The sequence below is a fragment of the Epinephelus fuscoguttatus genome, linkage group LG10 (genome assembly GCF_011397635.1).
Source record: "Epinephelus fuscoguttatus linkage group LG10, E.fuscoguttatus.final_Chr_v1".
Classification (NCBI taxonomy): Eukaryota; Metazoa; Chordata; class Actinopteri; order Perciformes; family Serranidae; genus Epinephelus; species Epinephelus fuscoguttatus.
The window spans coordinates 36,258,870-36,280,761 of NC_064761.1; the positions used below are offsets into that span (position 1 = coordinate 36,258,870).

The 21,892-nt window shown below is 41.9% G+C and overlaps 1 protein-coding gene across 1 annotated transcript; it reads left to right on the forward strand.

The window, feature by feature from the left end:
- Positions 1 to 969: 969 nt before the first annotated feature.
- sec16b (SEC16 homolog B, endoplasmic reticulum export factor) lies at positions 970 to 21,788 on the forward strand. Its single transcript, XM_049587848.1, has 25 exons — positions 970 to 1,461; positions 1,759 to 2,061; positions 2,854 to 2,951; positions 3,047 to 3,149; positions 4,060 to 4,265; positions 4,358 to 4,509; positions 5,377 to 5,438; positions 5,582 to 5,720; positions 5,828 to 6,061; positions 7,688 to 7,785; positions 10,300 to 10,381; positions 10,503 to 10,620; positions 10,707 to 10,818; positions 11,832 to 11,937; positions 12,078 to 12,215; positions 12,343 to 12,456; positions 13,041 to 13,125; positions 13,248 to 13,407; positions 13,674 to 13,825; positions 13,935 to 13,963; positions 14,659 to 14,766; positions 14,853 to 14,945; positions 16,417 to 16,531; positions 16,895 to 16,944; positions 20,333 to 21,788. The coding sequence occupies exons 2-24, from the start codon at positions 1,790 to 1,792 to the stop codon at positions 16,909 to 16,911; spliced, it is 2,793 nt and encodes a 930-aa protein (XP_049443805.1). The 5' UTR covers positions 970 to 1,461; positions 1,759 to 1,789; the 3' UTR covers positions 16,912 to 16,944; positions 20,333 to 21,788.
- The last annotated feature ends 104 nt before the right edge of the window (positions 21,789 to 21,892 follow it).

A 21,892-nucleotide genomic window follows, 5' to 3' on the forward strand; every position in this document is an offset into this window, starting at 1 on the left:
ATACAGTTGTTGAAAATTCCAAGTAGGGCTATTGATTTTATGTTGGGAAGAAATTACAATTAATCATCTGTCCACTAAACTGGACATCATGCAGCACTGGCTATATCTGAACTACAATTAATACCATAAGTGCAACCTTTATTTATTTATTTATTGTTGTAGAAAACAGGGGGAGGTGTGTGGGAGAGGCTGAGGCGCAAGGTTTAAGCTTCTGCATGGCATTGAACAGTATTAGAGTTAAAATATGTGGACACTCTAGTTTAACAGCATTAGAAATGTATATAGTTTCACATAATACATAAGTTTTTTTCATCGGTCTTCAGTTGAAAACTGAAATGCATGCTGTCCCCCTGAGTGGACATGTGACAAATGCACTAAAGTGGAATATAAACACCTACGTAGTCATAATTCCTGCATGAAAGGTCTGAGACTGTACATCCAATAATCTGAATTTGAAAAAAAAGCTTTTTAGTTGAAGATTTAGACTTTTTTTAAAACTAGAAAAGCTAAGGAAAAGACTATATTTATGATTATTATTATTATGATTATGATTATTATTACATTTTAAAATTATGCTACAGAATTATTATAATGTTTAAGCACTCTTTCCAGGTCACTTCCTTTTTTTTTTTTATCTTATTCTATTTTTATTTATTTTTTTTAACAAATTTTCTTTTTTTTACTATTATCTTGCTAATTTTTTGGGCCATCTCTTCTTTTGTTGCTCATTGCCTTTTACCCATGTTTTTAAAAGAAATCAAGCCAGTTCGTTCAGGTTTCAAAGGGTTAAATAAAATAAAATAAAATAAAGTAAAATAAAATAAATCTACCGTGGTCTCTATGAAAGTTTCTTTTTTTATTAATTCAGAGGCTGATACAAAATTAATGAAAAAACAACAACAACTGCCATAAACAGAAGTGGAGTTGCAGGCCTGACTGTGGGCAGCAAAGGATCTGAGCTGCAGCTGCAGTGACTTTTCCTCGTTCCAGTTTATAATGAGTTAGAGCGCCTCTGCTGGGAGTGTAACAAAACCGCTCAGCTCCAAGTTGTCACCGCTGACCTGGAATCAGTTTCACCGTTCCCCTGCTCCCAGAAACATCTTAAAACTGACCGGAGACCAGCTCAGCCAACTCCGAGTAACGAGTGAGGCGCTCCGCTGCATCTTCTCTACCGGCAACGTGGCAACACTCAACACTCAGAGGTTGCACTTTCTCCCCACATGTAACTAACAATCCGAGGACGCGGTCAGTGATGTGGACCCGACCCAGAAAAGACTGACACTATATGTTTTTATGAATCATCCTGAAGATGGACGTGATTTCCTCTTTTTCCAGCTGTGTGAGACTGCAGCTGTCAAACTCCTCAGGGCGTGCTCCACTGTTTACTCTCAGGCTGGGATACACGCAGCAAGGATTATCCAAACCCTGAATGAGATGATTCTGATTTGAAAGAAGCATTTGGTAAGTTTTTATTCTCTCATTTAGATCATTTAAACTCTTGTTTTTAGCACTGGTTGCTGTGCAGTCACAACACACAGCTGTATCTGTCATTTAGTGAACTTTATCCTCCTGTTATCATGCTGACTTGTTATCAGCTCATGTTGAAGTGATGTGGCACTCATGAATGCACTTTGACTGCATGTGGCATGTGTGAGCTGTAACAACCCAAACAACACTTACACCATCTGTGTGGATTTGACTTTGAAATAAGGATTTCAGAGGAGAGAATTGCAAACTCTGTCCCGTTATTCACCCCAGGTGGCTGAGGCAGGCTGATCTGTGTGACATCATGGATCACAGGGGTCACCCCCGGCCCGACGCTGGCCGTCACTCCCACAGAAGCAAAGACAGAGAGGACTACTACAGGTATGCTCAGCAGGACAGGGACCAGAGCTACCCACCAGCGAACCCCAGAGAGAGGGACAGGCACTGGGCTCAGGCCGATGCCCGCTACAGGGGTCACTTCACCGGGCCCCCTGCCAGACCGGACCAGTATATTCACAACCCTCAGCAGTATCCTTATGGCTATGGCCATCTGGAACACCAAAGACCCCAGTCCAGGTGTGTATCATCATGAGACCAGACAGATTGGCTGAAATGCTCTGTGTAAGGGACTGTTCTGTAGTTGTCAGAGGAAGAGGGTGGCTGGTGGAAAACCCATGACCCTCCCTCCACCATGAATAACCATGTCTTTTAATACACTTTTTCTTTTTAATATGTCGTGGTGGAAGCATTTGTGGCGCATGATGTGTTCAAGGACCATTGGCAGTTTGAAAACTATCAATAATTTCTGTTTTTACAGTTTCTGACTGTGATAAATGCTGTCAAACAGACAAAAATGTCACATAGTGTGAATGCGCCATAAGCCAAAATCAAAAAGACAGTTCCTTCCTCACTTCTTAGAAAATAATTTGATATGGCTCCCATGTTTTGCACCACCCCTCCCCCCTTAATAAGCAACGAAATAATCTTTGGCGCTATTCAGGAATTATCCCACCCCGATTTCCTGTATTATATGGACTGTCTCAGAATGATTGCAACTAATTATTAGGAAGACGTTAGTCATAATTTGAGTGTATGTAATCACATTTTGGGGAAAGCATGGTGGTGCAAAAGCCCAGGTTCACGTAGAGCATGTTTGCCTTCCCCCTGCGCCTCAGAGCATGCTGGGACACTCACCAGACACCTGTCACTGTAGAAGGGTGAGAGGAAGAAGGGGGAAGCTGAACACTCTTACTCCACTATGATATTTAGATTTTAAATTCTTTAAGAGAGTGTTTTCAGCACATCATGCGTTATATTGGAAGAACATGAATAAATGCATTGATGAAACTAGATGCTCTTTATTTCCAGGCATGGGTATGAATATCCGCCCCACAGCCACTGGGACTACAGAGACAGCTACGGTTATTATGAGCATGACTACTACAGAGGACAGCATGCACGACAAGGTACAGTGAGACAAAACAAAGCTCATGTTAGCACCGCACTACTCTCTACGTCTCAGTGAAAACAATCAACATGGTATGTTACTCTGATCATCAAGATGCTGGCCAGTGGGGGCCCCAGGACCCTGTGAGAGCGGGATATTACCATGACAGAACATACAAGCAGGAACAGTCAGGGAGCTCCTACGCTGAGGAGTACAGGTGAGCCACGGGATTCCTTTCATTGATTTGTAACTGACAGTAGAAAGCTGATAAGTAGGGAAGCCTTTGGTTCTGGCATTCATGTGGATACCACCTGACATGTTCCACCCACTCAAACACTATTGCAGACCAAGTACCCCCCCTCATGGCAACAGTACTCCCCAATGGCAGTGGCCCCCCAGCAGGATAATGCACCATGCCACACTGCCAACATGGCTCAGGAATGGCCCAAGGAATGTGACAAAGACCTCAAAGTGTCAACCTGGCCTCCAAATTCCCCAGATCCCAATCTGAATGAGCATCTGTGGCACGTGCCATTAACCCACCTCACAACCCACTGGACTAAATGGATCTGCCGCCAACACACTGGTGCCAACACCGCAGGACACTCCCAGAGATCCTGTGTCCATGCCTCCACAGGTCAGAGCCAAGTCCCATCCAAGGAGGCCCCACTTTGGTTTAGAGGTACATCTGGGGTACCAGCACATCACAAGAATCCTTGAGCAGATTGGGACCTGGGAAATTTAGAAGCCAGGTCGACATGCTTGGTCTGCAAGTGTCAGGTGGTATCCACATGAATGCCAGAACCAAAGGTTTCCCAGCAGAACAATACATTGGAACAAAATAATCAAAGTTATTCACTTCACCTGTCAGTGGTTTGAATGTTGTGGCTGATTGGTGTATTACCAGTACATCCTCTGTTTGTACGTTTTTGCTTAATGTACATAAATATGCTGGACGTAGGCCAGGAATAGCTTTGTAAACAAGAGGATGTCAATGAAAAAGTCTAAGAAATTGTAAAGAGAGCCAACTAACCCGAGCATACAGGATACAGTGATGAGTCAGGGGTTTACAGTTGCTAATAAATAGATGAATAAATATCAATGTATCACTGCTTTCATTCTTTCAGGTATGATCAAGGCACAGACCACTCCCAGCATTACCTCAACGACTACGAGGATAATCCCTCCAGAGACAATGAAGAGTTGTCCTCTTATTACCAGGGGACATTAGAAAGTTCCAAAAACTCAGGGTTATCCTCCAGCAGCTATGAGCTGAGTCAGTACATTAACGGAGCAGAGCACAACGAGCCTGACCCTCAGTCTCTTCACACAGGTGTGTGTAACAATTAAAGCTGTTTCCCTCCACTTCACTTCTCTGCAGTGTGTATCTTGACACGTAGTCCTCTGTGCTCCATATCTCCTCAGAGCATGGAGCTGTGCATCAGGTGTCAGCTCCTCTGAAGTACTCCATCCCTCATGCGGTTGTCAGCTTTGGGCCGGCAGGCCAGCTTATACGGGTCAGCCCAGGGTTGTCCACACAGGAAAATGTCAGCCAGGTGGAAATCCACAGTCTGGAAGTAGGTTCTAGCTTGTATTGATAAATTTAACTGTAAATTTATTATGTTGATCTGTTCTATACGACATCTATTGCACGTCTGTCCGTCCTGGAAGAGGGATCCCTCCTCAGTTGCTCTTCCTGAGGTTTCTACTGTTTTTTCCCCCGTTAAAGGGTTTTTATTGGGGAGTTTTTCCTTATCCGCTGTGAGGGTCATAAGGACAGAGGGATGTCGTATGCTGTAAAGCCCTGTGAGGCAAATTGTGATTTGTGATATTGGGCTTTATAAATAAAATTGATTGATTGAATTGATTAAAAAAGTAAAATAAAATAAAATAAAATAAAATAAAATAAAATAAAATAAAATAAAATAAAATAAAATAAAATTACATTACATTACATTACATTACATTAAATAAGATAAAATTAAATTAAATTAAATTAAATTAAATTAAATTAAGTTGAGTTGAGTTGTGTTGTGTTTTATTTTATTTTATTTTATTTTATTTGACTTTACTTTACTTTACTTTACTTTACTTTACTTATGTTGACCCTCCCTGAAGCCACAAATACTTTTCTTTTAGCCTCCCTGATGGAGAGAAAATGCATGACCCTGCCTTCACCATAAATAACCATATTTTTTAATATTCTCAAATGCAGGTATTGGAGCCAGTGCAATAACTTACTAATCACTTCATTACATAATTACTTCATTACCTCAGATGGTATTTAAAATAAATACAAAATAAAACCATTCTAGGTTGTATGTTGCGCCCAAAACCTAAGCCCAAAGCCCCCCCCCCCCCAAAAAAAACATAAGTTCCTCCCAGTGCTTTCCACCACCTCCTCCACTGTCACAAGTATTGAACAGTCCCTTATATCTGCACAGGTAATTCTGGGTGAGACAAAGGAACAGCAGGAGATGAGAAACTTCCCAGGGCCTTTAGCCAGGTATGGCATTGTCATTTTTCACTGCTTACCACTAGTCTCACAACTCGACATCAGAAAACATTCTGCTGAGTGTCAGGTCTTAAACATGACTCAGAGATTATGTGTTCAATGTTGTGTGTATCTGTTTTTTCATGCTTTTCAAGGGAGGATTTGCACAAAGTAGATGCTATAGAGTTTGCCCACCAGAGGGCAGGCGCCTGCCTGAGAGCTGACCAGCTGCCTGATAAGAGATCTGCTGTCCTCCTGTGGAACCTACTGATCCTGCTCTGCAGACAGAATGGAGTAAGTGGATCATGTCTTGTTATACGTAAAAACAACCTATATTTAGCTGAGCATCAATGAATCATTTTTTTTCTGATAAAATTATCTTTAAATTTCCATTGTTTCAGCAAATAGTTGGCTCAGATATCGCTGAGCTGCTGATGCAGGGTTCCCATTCAGATGGAAGCTGGGTGGCAGATCCTCCCACGCTCATCGACTTCAGTGACAGCACAACTGCCGAAGCACCGCCTAGCAGAGGAGACGATGACCTGCTCACAGGAGACTCAAGCAGCTTCAGCTCTGAGGCCTCTGCCAAGGCCCTGCAAAGCTACACTAAACTGCTGCTGGCTGGAAGAAAGAAGGTTTCTACTTTTTTAAAATCTCAATTCGTCTGATGTGTATGATTTATTGAGTTCCTTTACTTAAGTAAAAGTAATGGCACAACAATGTAAAAATATTCCTTTCCAGTCCTGCACTCAACACCTAGTATTGCCAAATGCACTCAAAGTATCAAAAGTAAAAGTACTCATTCTGCAAAAAAAAAATGTTGTAGCTCATTAAAGTAGAGCTAGATTTAAAGGGACACTCTATCCAAAAATAAAGAAGTAGACATTTTTTCCTTAGCTGTTGTGCTATTTATCAGTCTAGATTGTTTTGAGGTGAGTTGCTGAGTGTTGGAGATATCAGCCGTAGAGATGTCTTAGATAGCTCAGTGATGCTAGGTGAGCTAGCAGTAGGAGTGTAGTTCAGTAGACAGAAAAGACTTCCTGTATGAAATCTTGAGTAACCAGGTCATGATTTCTGCAGAGAGACATTGCTGTTGAGTTTTTCAAATGTACTTTTTTTGGCGCTTTGAGCACCACAAGTCAAGTGTCATCTAGTTCCATTATATTAGAGAGAAGGCAGACATCTCTACAGCCAATACCTCCAACACTCGGCAGTTCACACCAAAACAATCTAGACTGAAAAACAGCTCTACAGGTAAGAGGAAACATGCAATTTGGTTTGGGGGTTAACTGTCCCTTTAAATATTATGTATATTTAGAAAGGTTAGTCCAGTAGTTGCCAACTGGGGCCCTTAAATTAAAATAAAACCATGTGAGAAGTTTAGAGGGGAAGTCGAGGTGGATTCATACTTGTGTGTCACCTCTATGCAGAGCCTACGCCGTAGCCTATTTATGTGCTTTTGCAAGCATTCATACTTGGGCAGTGGTGTGTCTGTGTTACACCTCCAAAACACTAGTCAGCAGTGGGGTTTCTGTGAAGTGCTGTAAATTTGAGTTGATTCAAAACACACATTAAACATGGCTTAATAGGAAAAACTTCAAACACAAGTACACATATTGGCTTCATTATAACTCACAGGATTCACAGACAAAACAACTGTCTTATACTAAACATATTTTCCAAACAAATACAACATGCTAATGTTATTAGCACAAGCCTATGGTATTTTACATTCTGTAAATTAGCCTAGTGGCTAGCAGAGTCACCAGCCAAAAAGACTGAGAAGCACTGGTTTAATCTTAAACAACACAGTGTACTTTAAGTTTGACATATGTTTTTAATGTGAAATCCTAATCTGAAAAGCCACCAGTAACTACAAATAAAAGTAAAATGCACAATGTTCAGTGCAGTAAATATACTGAAGTAAAAGAATAAAGTAGCATAAAATGGAAACACTCAAGTTAAATACAGATGCCGCAAAATTGCACTTAGGTACTTATCTAAATGTACTTTTCACCAGTGGTAATCACAGCATTATGCCAACCGCCAGAATATATGATCTACCCTCCAGCTCAGTAAATAAGTACAGTATATACTTATATCATAATCTGCATGTGTTTAAATAGTTTATCAGGCACCTGTTAGGATACATCCTTTAACTGAGCGGTCCAGAGTTTTGCGTCACAGCTTCGTACTAGTTTTTGTGGATGTCATACTATGCTGAGTGTTCATCCCCTGACACTTTCTCATGTGGTTTCCAGGAGGCCTTGGAGTCAGCGATGAGCAGCAGCCTGTGGGGACATGCACTTTTCCTAGCTAGCAAAATGAACAACAGGACTTACACCACTGTGCTGAACAGGTGAGAAAAGCAAAGTCATCAGAGACATGCAAGAAATCCATACACAGCTGTTAACACCAGCAGTAGTTTGTAAAGAAATTCCCCCTCTGAGTAAATTTAGGTACTAATGATCTGCCTTAAACTTGAGTTGCAGCTACAAGGAGATGTGGTCACTATTTCTGTCGCTTGATTTAGGGGTGTATCCTCAGCTTCCTGTGTGTGCTTTAGCTGAGCCTCCAGGAACGCAGCTGAGCCACAAAGCATTTTGGCACAGTGGCCACACAGGGTATTGTAACTTCCTTGTTGGTCACATGATGCACACTTGTCAAAGACCATTTTGCTCCCCAGACACAATCAGTGGGGAGCAGCAGCTGTAAAACAGTGAATACATTTTTTTTTTTTTAGAAATGACTCTTTTTATTATCAGAATTTGATCCATTTGGTTCAGTAACATTTGAGAGATGACTGGTTGCCCTATCAATCAATCAATCAATTTTATTTATAAAGCCCAATATCACAAATGTAGATCAAAACCTTGTGTCGGGTGCTTATGGAGAACGGGTAACAACAGGATGCACAGGAAGGCAATCCAGGCACTACAAAAATATATAAAACAAGGAAGGAAGTATTAAAAAGCCTTTATTGTAGTGGCTAAATCATTATAAGAGCCAACATGTTACAACTACTACAGGTCTTCATCAGGGCTTTAAAAACATACAACAAAGGTAGATATGACACACACACTGATGTCATCACAGTTCACACTTTAGGTCAAGAAAAAAACTCTGATTTTTTGGTTCCGTCTGAGAACCAGCAGGAAAAGGGGTACGAGTGGCAGCCACCCTGAAAACTGCCTATCTGCAAAAGCATTCCCCGAAAATGCAAAGAGTTTTCAAAAGCGGCTTCTGCATCTTGGCACCATGTAAGTACCGCATCCTGTAGCAAGACAGCAGAAGTCACTGAAACTAAGATTTGTACATATTTGGACAATTTCTCGACTGGTGGGTCGGGCCCCAAAAATGGGTCGCAGGGTCATTTTGACTGGGTCGCAGATTCACAAATCTTTTGTGAAATATTGTAACATTTTTCCTCAAAATTTTACAATTTTTTTCTAAAAAAATTGTGACCTTTTCTTAAAGTTTTACGATTTTTGTCTCAAAATTTAATGATTTTTTGTCAATATTTTGACTTTTTCCGAAATTTTATGATTTTTCCTTGAAACCTTACTTTTTTCTAAAAATTCTTTACTTTTTTCTCAAATAAATGACTTTTTTGCAAAATATTGCAACTTTGTTCATGTAATTTTGCAACTTTTTTCTAGAAATATTTTCTAGAAATTCTCAAAATGTTAGTCTGTGTATTACATACAATAGTCAATACAAAGATGATGAATAAACACGAATACGTGCCAAAACACTATTGTATATCATGAAAAAAGTCAAAAAGTAAAATTTCAAGGAAGTGTCTGTGAAATAGATTTGAGTGGAGAGTCAAAAATTTGGGTCACGACTTAATGACTGAGGAAAAATGTGGGTCCTGAAAATAGACCAGTTGCTGGCACTGTGTTGTACAACTGGGTACTCAGACACCAGCATTATCAGCTCTTTCATCTTGTCGGCTTCTGCAACGCCCGCCCCCTTCTTAATGACTGACCAAAACCAGGCAGCTACTGCCAGAGGTTCAACAAGGTGAACTCTGTGTTGCAGAGCAAAATCTGTGCATATTCATTTGCCTGCAGTCAGAACTCAGGAAGAAGACTTGTAATTTGTAAATTTGTGTAGCACATAGCAAGAAACACAGGACATCTACTCTGTCCAATAAGTCCTGTGGCTTTCCACACCTCTGTGTCCAAAAATAATTCCCTTTATTTAGAAGTTGTAGAAGGTAATGAAAACAGTAGGCGATTGGACCTCTGGAGCACTTTAACATGGCTTCCTGCTCGTAATCACTTTCAAAATAAAAGAAAAAAAGTTAATGTTTATTAGTAGCTTTAATAAGAATTTGTCAGGTAGGCAAAGGAGGACACTGTTTTGACAAAGCAATAATAATTCTGAGTTTATCAGAGTTTATCTCGGCTGCTGAGTTATTAATAATTCGCAGAGGGTTGGGCTGTACATAACAAACCATAAACACTTTGTTGGAGAGTGTAAATAATCTCTTGACATACAATAAGATCAAGCCTTTAAATCTCCGCTGTCACAGCGTAGTGTGGATAACATTACAGAGAGATGTTCGTATTATGTCACTAAAGTACTGTTTCTGTAAACTATTTCTCATGTAACCCGATCCATTATACAGACTGTTTTGGCATTAGCGGTGTGTCTCACATGTCACCAGAGGAATGTTTGGGGGGGAGGGTAGATAGGCAGGCAGAGTTTTATCTGTGAGTTACATCAGCACAGTGTATCTGTACAGAGCAGCTACAGGGACGCTTTTTAACTGTGACGGCTTCTGCTTTAGTACAGTAGCTCTGCTGTTAGCAGGTAATGACGCCTTGGTTAAGATGAACAATGACACAAACAGCTCTTTTGTCAGGTTTACAGGCCAGCTAACAGCCAGTGATCCCCTCCAGACTCTCTTCCACCTGCTGACTGGCAGAATCCCGGCTGTAGCCATGGTAAAACACATAGAACATAAACTCTTCACACATCCCAATCAACACAAGTGCAATCATTGAATTGTTAAAATGTCTACCTTATTAGTCAGTAAGAGTCTTGATAGTGATTCTCTTTTTCCAGTGCTGTGGAAATGAAAAATGGGGAGACTGGAGGCCCCATCTGGCTGTCATGCTCTCCAATGAGACAGGAAGTCCCTCCGTCCAACAGCAGGCCATAGTCACCATGGGGGACACTCTCGGTATGGACGCACTGACTGACAGGCTGCAATGTTGTTTCTGCACAGATATATGAACAGGATGTTTTCTGTTGCTCTTCCCCATGTAGCCTCTAAAGGCCTGCTACATGCCGCCCATGTCTGCTACCTGACGGCCAGCGTTCCCTTCGGGGTGTTCACACAGAAGGCAGAGAGGCTGGTGCTGCTCGGTAGCAGCCACAGGTGAGCATCACTTGCTCCTTGATGCAATCCATCGGTTTAATTTTTGACCATGTAGTCGTAATTTTGATGGAGACGTAGAGCTGCAGCTACAGCTTAATTTATTCACAAAACAGTTGAAATAAAAGTACAATTTCTAAGACATAACGAAGATGTGAAATGAATGAATGAATTTATTTTTTGTTACCCTTTATAAGATGCTTTTTCCAAGTTTTATATGCGAGTGTGGCAGAATGGGATCATTTCCCTTCTTTCCCCGTCCTCAGTACCTGCTCACCAGGTGTGGCTCAATAATGGCCTGCGCCCTGATTGCTGGGTGGAGCAGGCAGAACCATTGTCTGGTCAGGTCTCTGCTGCTCAGTTTGGCATTCTTGTCTCTTCCTGGAGCCTGGTGTCTGTCTTTGGCATGGTTCACAGTTTGGCCTAAACAGTATGGTTGATGGTAGAGTGGCTGGTTTGTCTCTCGAGTCGTCTCCACAGGTTTAGCTATGAATTTGAATTAATTCTGCCTGTTTCTTTGGGGTCAACTGTGGGTTTGCATTGCTTAAATATTTCTGTAGCGAACTAGCAAGTATCTTTGTGTGCATTTAATCTAAATTTTAACTTTTGGACTTAGGTCTAGGTTTAGGTCTGAAAAAAGAGATGTTTAGGAAAATTCTATCATATTTTTTTATTAAATTTCACCTCTGTGGTTGGGGGTGCTTGTTCAAACCTGTGTCCTTACATAAGTAATAATCTCCATTGTGCGATAAGAATAAATTTGTATCATTGGCAAATAATACTTTGTCTATAATGCTAGAGGTTTTCACAAAGTCATTTATATGCAGTATGAAAAGGAGTGGCCCTAAAATGGATCCCTGGGGAACACCGGATTTGATGGTTTTACTTGAATTCAAAGCAGCAGCAATGTTTAATGTCTTTCAGTGCTTCTTATTTTAATGTATAATCTTTTTATGTTTGTTTGCTGAGATGATCTTGCTTATGCTTGGTGTGCTGTATCATCTTCTCTCTTTCAGACAATCATTTGAATGCTTTGCCACAAACCTTGCCATCCAGTGCACGGAGTTATATGAGTACTGCCAGACGCTTGGGGGCAAATCCCTTTTGATGCCATCCTTTCAGGTAGCTCCCATTTACACCAGATCTCTCTGCTTTCCATAAACAATTTAATAAATAATTTTATCCTCATTTGCTGTCATAAATATATAAATTAATTTCGATAATGAAGTATGTGATGATGAATATTGCTGTGTTGTCGTCAGGTTTACAAGTTCCTGTATGCCACTCGCCTGCTGGACTGTGGGCTCGCATCTCAGGCATTTCATTACTGCGAGGTGGTGGGACAAGTGATTCTCAGACAGAGGGAGCCTTTCTTTGTGCTGACTGGAGAAGTTATTAAGGTTTTCTCACATCTTCCTCGACACACATACCTATTATGTCCTGTACATTTGAGTAATCAAAGTGATTCAGTTTAATCAATTAAATTAAACACAGATGAACTGAAGCTGTGTGTCCTTTCTCCTGCAGCTGTCCGACAGGCTGAGACACTCTGAGGGTCAGTTCAATGAAGCAGGTGTTAGCGGAGCTGCGCAGGAACCTGACTGGCTCAGGCTGCTCCGTGCGAGGCACCACAGTTTACAGGTGAGTGCTCCAGGCAGGCCAGCTTCTCTGGCTTTTGATTTCAGGGAAAGGTGTTCTCTTGTACAAAAAAAACAAAATATTTGTTTTAGCTTCAGTTAAATTCAGTTTGAACAGGAATCTTAAGCAGTTGGATAAAGCAAAGCTGCTTGCTTGAATTGGGCCAACAGTTACAATAAATACAATTAAGTAAGTGCATTGGCAGTATTATATTTGGCGGTATTGCTCTGTTCTGGGGCCTCTCTGCCTTTCCTCTGGCCTATGCAGAAAGCCTAAGTCAGAGAGAACACTTCTCTGCCCTTCCACACACATACGAGGAAAGCCTGAGGCAAAGAGAGCAATCCTCCCTGCCCTTCCAAACGCCTACATGGAAAGCCTAAGGCAGGAAGAGCAGCAGCAAAGACCCCCTGGGAACGGAATAGAGCAGATAGCAAATGTTAGCAAGTTGGGGAACATGATAAATATTATACCAGCTAAACATCAGCATGTAAGCATTGTCATTGTGAGCATGTTAGTGTGCTGGCATTGGCCTTAAGTACAGCTTTACAGTAAATCTATATAAGTAATGTTTTTCTTATTTTACTCAGACAGGGACCTACGACTGTACTGAAATATACCATCCATCTCCTGAGGGAAGAGCTCTGGCCCACGAGGATGGCAAAGTGATCTTAGGTCATTTTTAATTCTCTCTTTGCTTCATATGATTCACTGTGTGACCACTAGAGGGCACTGTCATCCACCACAGCTGCTTATAAATACTTACAAATGTTGTTTTCATTTTTATTTTTCTACAGAATCAGACTTGGATGACCTAAACCGTGACATCCAGAGTCCAGAACCTGAACTCCTTTATTACAGAGGCCCAGATGATCAAGAAGGCCTCGAGCATCAAGTTGAAGGAATCACTGAAGGAATGAATGTGTTGTCGTGGGATGTTAGCGGAGCTCAGGACTGGTACAAAATGTGCAGCAACATGCTTTATTCATGTCAGAGTACTTTATTGTCAACTAGATTTGCATAGAAGGAAATTTGTCTTCGGTATTGGCATATAAGACACCACTCACAACTACTCATCTTAAAATCCTCCAGGGGTCAAGTGGCGGTAATTAAAGTGACGGGTGGATTGTTCTTCCACTGGCAGATGAAAACTCTTACTGCACATGTGATATCCAGTCCTAATAGACCATTATGTCACCGTCCTCTCCCTATTGCTTCTCTAGGCCTCATGCCAATTCTGCGATGCCAGTAACGCTGGTTTATGCTCCCCCAGTGCCCACAGTAGCTGCGAGCCAAGACTTCAGTTATCATAACACAGATAGTGCTGAAGTCAGAAGTGACTCACCACATTGTCCTCTGCCATCAGCCGCAGAGGGTGAGAATCCAATGTTAGACAACATTCATTCCTGTTTCTATTCAGATATTTACTTTGGACAGTGAGGAGTCAGCTTGTGTGTGATATTTTGATTTCATTGCTTCTGCAGGGGCTGGGTCATCCTCTGGAGCTGGCACAGTGAGTAACTTTTTAATATTCTGATTAAAAGAAAAGGGAAACAAAGATGGCATTGTTCTGCTTTGATGCCACTCTCTTAATCTGTTTTCTGGATTTATGTGGCTACAATTCTTGCTAAAAACGTGAACATTTTCCCACTGTATAAACATTTGAATCTGTTTGAATGTTAAGTGTGTGAGATTTATGAGGATTTGGTAGCGTTTAGCAGTGAATTGCAACCAGCTAAAACTTCTCCCAGCTAGAAGTGTTTATTGTTCAGGAGGTTTTTATTGGGAGCTAAATTATCCACAGAGGTCTCCTCCTCTCCAAAACAAACAGACCAGCTGATTAAATCACTAAAAACTTTTAATAAAGTAGTTTCACATTACAGATTGGTGCATCTCCAAAGCTGTTTGCATCTCAGAGGCGGGCAGCTTGCCCACAACATACACACATGTACTCACCCCTTTTCCTTCATAGGTTAATGTGTGCTCACCTTTTTCTGATCCAGATGTTCAGGAGGTTTTACTGTAAGCAGAATTATCTGCAAAGGGCTCTTCCTCTCCATAAGAAACAGACCTGGTGATTTAAACTGCTAAAAACACCAAATCACACAGTTTCACATTACAAAGCCATGTATTTCCGATGCAGTTTGGCATGTCGCTGTGGGCAGCTAGTCTGACACATGCTCATGTGAGGTCACTTTGCCTTTGAAGATGGGGGCTCAGATGCTGGGAGTCGACTTCAGTCAGCACGGGCAAAGCCAGCAGAGCATCCCGCAAGGTTTAGAGGCCTCCGAGCAGACTGATGAGCCTCCTAAACAGGTGGGTGGCTCGCTGGCATACTGACACCTGCTGAACCACGTTAGAGTCGTTTGATATGGGTCTCACTTTCTCTGTTTTGTATGCAGAGCACCAAGGCCGGATGGTTCAGTGGTTGGTTCAAATCAAAACCCAAAGATGTTCAAAACGAAGGCTCAGAGCAGAGAAGCCCAGCTCCGATGGTAAGAGTCGAGTGAATATACATTAGGGACTGTTCTTTATTTATCAGAGGACAAGAGTGGCTGGGGGGGCGGCACGGTGGTGTGGTGGTTAGCACTCTCGCCTCTCACTCACTCTGGCTTCCTCCCACAGTCCAAAGACATGCAGGTTAATTGATAACTCTAAATTGTCCGTAGGTGTGAATGTGAGCGTGAATGGTTGTTTGTCTCTATGTGTCAGCCCTGTGATAGTCTGGCGACCTGTCCAGGGTGTACCCTGCCTCTCGCCCGATGTCAGCTGGGATAGGCTCCAGCCCCCCCGCGACCCTCAAGAGGATGAAGCGGTTAGAAGATGAATGAATGAATGAAGAGTGGCTGGGGTGGGACTTTGATTTTTACCCTCCCTGAAGCTAGAAATATTTTTCCTTTAGCCCTCCTGAGTCACTGGCAGAAAATACATAACTCTCCCTCCACCATAAATTAGTTATTAGATTTTTAAAACTGCACATGTTTTTTTGTTTTGTTTTGGTGGTTTTTTTTGGCCAAATCTTAAAAGTGATTTTGATGCTCAGATTTGGTTATGTTTTTGTTTTTTTGTTTTTTGACAAAAGGGTTCTTTGCAAATGATGTGTTTAAGAACTGTCAGAAATTTGAAATTCCAACAATGATTTCTATTTTTACAGTTTCTGGCTATGATAAATGGTGTAATTTTTGGCTTTTTTTTAATTTTATTTTTTATCATTATTATTTTATTTAATTTTTTTTGCTTTTTTCCCCTAGCATTAACGGTGTCACCGAGTGTTAGTAAATCAAATGTACATTCACAAGAGCTGAAAAAACCAAAATAAAATGATAATATAAGAATCCATAAATAACAATAAATTATTGAAAAAAAAATCTATATTCCTACATAAATATTCACTACAATCTCCTCTGGTCTACAAACAAAATTTAAATTTTGGCGATTTTTAAACAGAACATGCGCGGGCAGGTTTGGAAGGCATGTTTTCTTAAAAAAAAATCAGCAATAAAATAAATACAAAATGCAACCATTTACATTTGCATGCCCCCCCAAGACAAAATAAAAAAAAGTCCCTCCCCAGTGCTTAAAAAATTATTTGACATGCCTCCACCTATTTGCACCACCCCCTTTCCCCTCCATAAATAATGAACAGTCCCTTCTACCAGTGATACTTAACTTATGTGGGCCACTTGGCCAAATCTGGCCAAGTGGCCCACAGACCATTTCCTAATTCACAGTGAAAATAAATTGATTTTCATCAGGGATTTCTTTTGTACTTTGAATGTAAATAAGGTTCCAGACTTATAACAAATGTTGGAAACAGGGAATTCATTTATTACATTTACTGATAAATATTATTAATGTTTGTTTATTAACTGGCCTCCCCGTGCAAACCAAGTGGAATATCCCTGCATTAAACTGCTCTCTTTCAATTTGTTGATGCAAGATATATATTTTCACATGTTTTCTCAGGGGCCACCACCCACCACAGGCTTCTGTCCTCCTCCCCCGCCTGCCTTTGCTTCTCCTGGCCCGTTTCCTTCGCAGCCCTCCTCTGCTGGGATCAACCCCTTTTCACGAAAAGCAGGTGAGTTATGACTTATCATTTTAATATTTTTTTACCCATCAGTGTCAATAAATTGTGATCTTTTCCCCTCAACTATTGAAGTCATAAATATGTTGCCAAGTTCCACATTCTTCTTGTTATGTGGGATTTCTGAGGTCACTGACCCTTCGTAAGAGGCCGTGTTCCTCCTGTGTCATGCCATTAACACAGTTGTTTACCAGTGTGTCCGATTTCATATTTTGGCTAAAATACAGTCATGATATGCAGCTTTTTTTTTAGTAATCAAAAACATTGCAGTGGCTTGGCTGCCGCTGATGACATTTTATCTACATTAAGTTATGTAACTGTGATAGTTTTCTATTAATATCACTGTCTTCTTCATAGGCCAGCAGCTGGGGTAGAAACAGTGTCGAGACCACTAGCCTGTATCACAGGTAACTTAACTTTCTTAAAGGGACAGTTCACCCCAAAACCAAAAATTCCCACTTTTCCTCTTACCTGCAGTGCTATTTATTAGTCTAGGTTGTTTTGGTGTGAGTTGCAGAGTGTCTGAGATATCGGCTGTAGAGATGTCTGTCTTCTCTCCAATATAATGGGACTAGATGGCACTCGGCTTGTTGTGCTCCAATAAAGTACATTTGAAAAACTCAACAGCAATGTCTCTTTCCAGAAATCATGACCCAGTTACTCGAGATAATCCACAGACCTTATTGTGAGCAGTTTCATGTAAGAACTACTTTCTCTCTACCAAAATACACTTGCCAACTGTATCACCACGCAGAAGAAAGTGTGGAGCCACTGCTAGCTCACCTAGCACCACTGAGCTAGCTAAGGTTACAGCTAAGTCGAGGAGGACACCGTTAACATTCACATCCTGGAGTTCCTTGTACATGAATAGATACATGGTTCCTTCCACACAGTAAGGCGGCAGTAGCTCAGTCCATAGGGATTTGCCTTGGGAACTGAAGGGTCGCCCATTCAAGTACCATTCAGACCAAATATGGAGTGTGGGCTGGAAGCTGGAGAGGTACCAATTTGCCTCTTTAAGTGCCTATTTTGGGCATGTGTGTGTGACAACAGAGTGCAAAAAATTGAATTTCAGGGTATCGGCCCTTTTACTGTTAGTAAACATTTTTGGGTGGGCGGGGCTTAGCTGGAGGCAAAACAGTTCTCCTCAGACATTAGCCAGCGCTAGCTAGCAAGTTCTAAGGAGAGGTACAGGAGGAAGCTGGAGAGGAAACTCCAGCAGAACAACATAAGAGAGGTCTGGAGTGGGATGAGGACCATCACTGGCTTCAGGACCAACAACCACAGAGGAGTTGAAGGCAGTGTGGACAGGGCCAATGAACTGAATCTGTTTTTTAACAGATTTGACACTACTGGCCCTGCCCATCCCCCCCCTGACTCTTCTGCTGTCTGTCTTGGTCAACCATCTCCTATTCCGCCCTCCTCCCCCACTCCTCCCTTTTACACCTCAACACCCTCCTGTTTGACCCCCCCCCTCCTCCTCCTCTCACCTCCTCCCCCCGTGGTCACACTGACTGCTCTCTCCATCATGAGGACTACACCCCTCCCCCACGTGTCGTCACCTCCACAGTGCGCTTCACTGCTGACCATGTGAGAAGACAGCTGATGAGACTCCACTCAAATAAGGCTGCAGGCCCTGATGGTGTCAGCCCCAGGGTGCTCAAAGCCTGTGCCCCCCAGCTATGTGGAGTACTTCAGCATGTCTTCAACATGAGCCTGAGTCTCCAGAGGGTCCCTTGCTGTGGAAGACATCCTGCCTCGTTCCTGTGCCAAAGACATCGCATCCCAGTGGCTCCAAGGACTACAGACCCGTGGCATTGACCTCCCACATCATGAAGACCAGGAGAGACTCGTCTTGGAGCAGCTCCGGCCCATGGTCAAGCCACTTTTGGACCCCCTCCAGTTTGCCTATCAGCCCCGACTTGGAGTTGAGGACGCCATCATCTACCTGCTCAACTGTGTCTATGCCCATTTGGATAAGCCGGCGAGCACTGTGAGGGTCATGTTTTTGACTTCTCTAGTGCGTTCAACACCATACGTCCAGCTCTACTGGGTGACAAGCTGACAGCAATGCAGGTGGATGCCCCCCTGGTGTCCTGGATTGTAGACTACTTGACTGACAGACCACAGTATGTGAGCTTGCAACGCTGTGTGTCAGACAGAGTGGTCAGCAGTACCGGGGCCCCGCAGGGGACTGTCCTCTCTCCCTTCCTCTTCACCCTCTACACCACGGACTTCAGCTATTGCACTGAGACCTGCCATCTTCAGAAGTTTTCTGATGACTCTGCTATAGTTGGATGTATCACCAAGGGTGATGAGGATGAGTACAGGGCTGTATTGGATAACTTTGTCACATGGTGTGAGCAGAACCATCTGCTCAACGTGGCAAAGACAAAGGAACTGGCTGTGGATCTGAGGAGGACCAAGACACCGGTGACCCCTGTTTCCATCCAGGGGGTCAGTGCGGACATTGTATCAATCATTTCAATCAACATCAATCATTTTTGATGATCGCCTTTGTCCAGTCCTTTTGTCTTATCGCATTTAACCATAGTTGTTTTTGTTTTTGTTGACGGGCAGTGGCGACTGTATGCAATAAAATTTAAGTTTTGAGCCATGACTCCTTCTATTCTGGCTCCCAATAATGCAACAAGACAATATTTTAAGACTCCTATGTAGCCTACAGCCCTGTGGTGGCGAGTCATGTTTTGCCTCCAGCTAATAAACTGATGTCATTGTGACACTGGCCCTAAAGGGTCCATAAAGTACATTTTCTTCTTCTCCTGATTCCAATATGGTTGGCGAGTGTAGTATTTGCAAGTGTAGTTCGGTAGACAGAAAATAATGGTGCGTTCCAGGCAACCTGTAACTCGTGTTTTCACAACCTGTAACCCGTGAAAGTGCACTGGAACGGCAGTCAAACCCGTAACTTCCCACCTGTGAACTCGTACCAGATGGATGTACTCCCAGTTACGCTTTCTGACGTCACACAGCCCTCTGAACCGATTACTTTACTCCTCTAAACAACAATGGCAGCCCTATGGATGCGGTGTTGATGCAGGTGATACATGGTGAGAAATAGACATAAAATAACCCTAATATTAACGCATTATTGGCAGCCGCTCTAACAGCTGGTTTCCAGTGCAAGAATAATCAATACAAATACGTTTCCAAACACACAGATAACGTAAAATAAAAAAGTATAGTAGCATCTGTGACCTTGTACGCTGTTTTTCCTCCTCCGTTTCGCTCAAATGAGCAAGGAGCAGGCACCTTTGACGATAGAAATATTGGGGAAGCACAAACATACGGTTCGCCATGTTCAACGTTAAACAGGAAGTAACTGGCAGTTTGCCGTAACTTTCCTGGAACGCTACAAAGTCGTAACTCGTGACTTGAAGTCGTGACTTGCGAGTTCAAAAGCCTGCCTGGAACACACCATAATTCTCTTTATGAAACTGCTCACAACAAGGTCTGTTGATTATCTTGAGTAACCAGGTCGCGATTTCTTTAAAGAGACATTGCTGTTGAGTTTATCGAGTTTATCAAATTTCTTGCGCATTGAGCACCATAAGCTGAGTGCCATCTAGTTCCATTATATTGGAGAGAAGTCAGACATCTCTACAGCTGATCTCTTCGACACTCAGCAACTCACACCAAAACAATCTGAGAAATGGCACAACAAGTAAAATGTCTGTTATTGATTTTGGGTTGAAGTGCCCCATTAAAAATTACTATATCCGTACCATGTTAAAGGATTCATAATAATTACCTTCCAATCTTTTGTGTTCATAGGATCACTCACATCACTAGGGGATATCACACTACCCACCACTTACAGTGCCTTTATGTCTAATGAGAGCTTCACCTGAACTTGGACGAACACCAGTAATATCCATTCCCCTCCCCACTGCCCACATTTCCTTTTAAAGGATGTCCTTTCAAACCCCCACAGCCTGCTCAACATCACGTTGCGCATTAGATACAGAAATACTCTGACATAGTAACTCATATTGCAGCGAGTGAAACAGCTGATATGTGCTTTCTAAAAGCTGACAGTGGGGATGTTACCAGTGGGTGCAGGACGGGACATAGTTGGGGGAGGGGATGTCTTAATTGACCCCAGTAACCATTTATGTATGAAGAATTTGACCGGGTTCATCGATGCCAGCAACACCCTGCGACTGCGAACCACCTGTGTACATGAGTGTCTGTGCTATATGCTGCACTCTATTTAGAGGTATAAATCCATACATCAGTTATCTTTTTATGATCAAATGTCTATACACTAAACACAGTTATCCAATAATTAAAAATGCATATATAAATGGGATCTAAATGAAATGTAATCCAATGCTTGAGTCATTTCGAGCCTCACAGGAGCCATTTTTAATCTTCCAAGCAGCCTGGCACTGCAGGCTGGGAAATTATGGCACAATATCTGGTTATGTTTACCTGTAGCGTGTTATTTTATTTATATATAGGACATATATTTTTAATAAAAAGTGTGCTGCCAGGATGGGTGATACCACATGGTGTGAGGGGGAGGGGAGATTGGGAAAGACCTCGACCAGGCCAGCACCCAACATACTCTGCACCCCCTACACTTATAGGAACAAAGTGTTTATGTGCTGATATTTGCAATGCCTCTATCTGAGAAAGGGCGAAAATGTATAGCCCTGTTATATAAATACTATATAAGCAATGTGTAGGCTCCTTTAATGTATATAAATCACACAGTAATATATGTTTATGGATTACATTTTATAACAATGTTTGTATAACTGTCTCACCTTGGAAACATGTTTTAATGTAACTGAGATTTTTTATACCTCCGTCATATAGCTTTGTGCTCTACTGTTTATGTTCATGATTTTTTTGTACCTCTTCCAACACATGAAGTGTATTGATTAACAGTCTATCCGTGCAATTTGTGCCCGACACATATTGAATAAAAACATCTTGCCAAGAAATATCTGGGATTCCAAACAGGGCCTCTCACTTAATTTAGAGCAAGTGACAACATGGCAGGTGCCGTCTCCTTTTACGATTAGTCTGCAGTAGCCAAGTTTGAGGGGGGCACAGTGCCAATAATGTGTCGGAGCATAAACACATTCAGAATGGATAGCTACATGACAGAAAGCTTCAAATGGCATCCAGACAATCTCTCCGGAAAGTCAAATTCTGACCTGTTACTCTTTTGGCAGATATGGAATTTCTTGTGATGTCATTAAAACAATTTTATTTCAAACTTTGCTGCTGCATAAATGCGATATGTCTTTATTATTTGATTATTGATTCCTCCGAGAGCAAACATCATCAGGAGAAAAAAATAAAACAGCTGGTGACAGTATT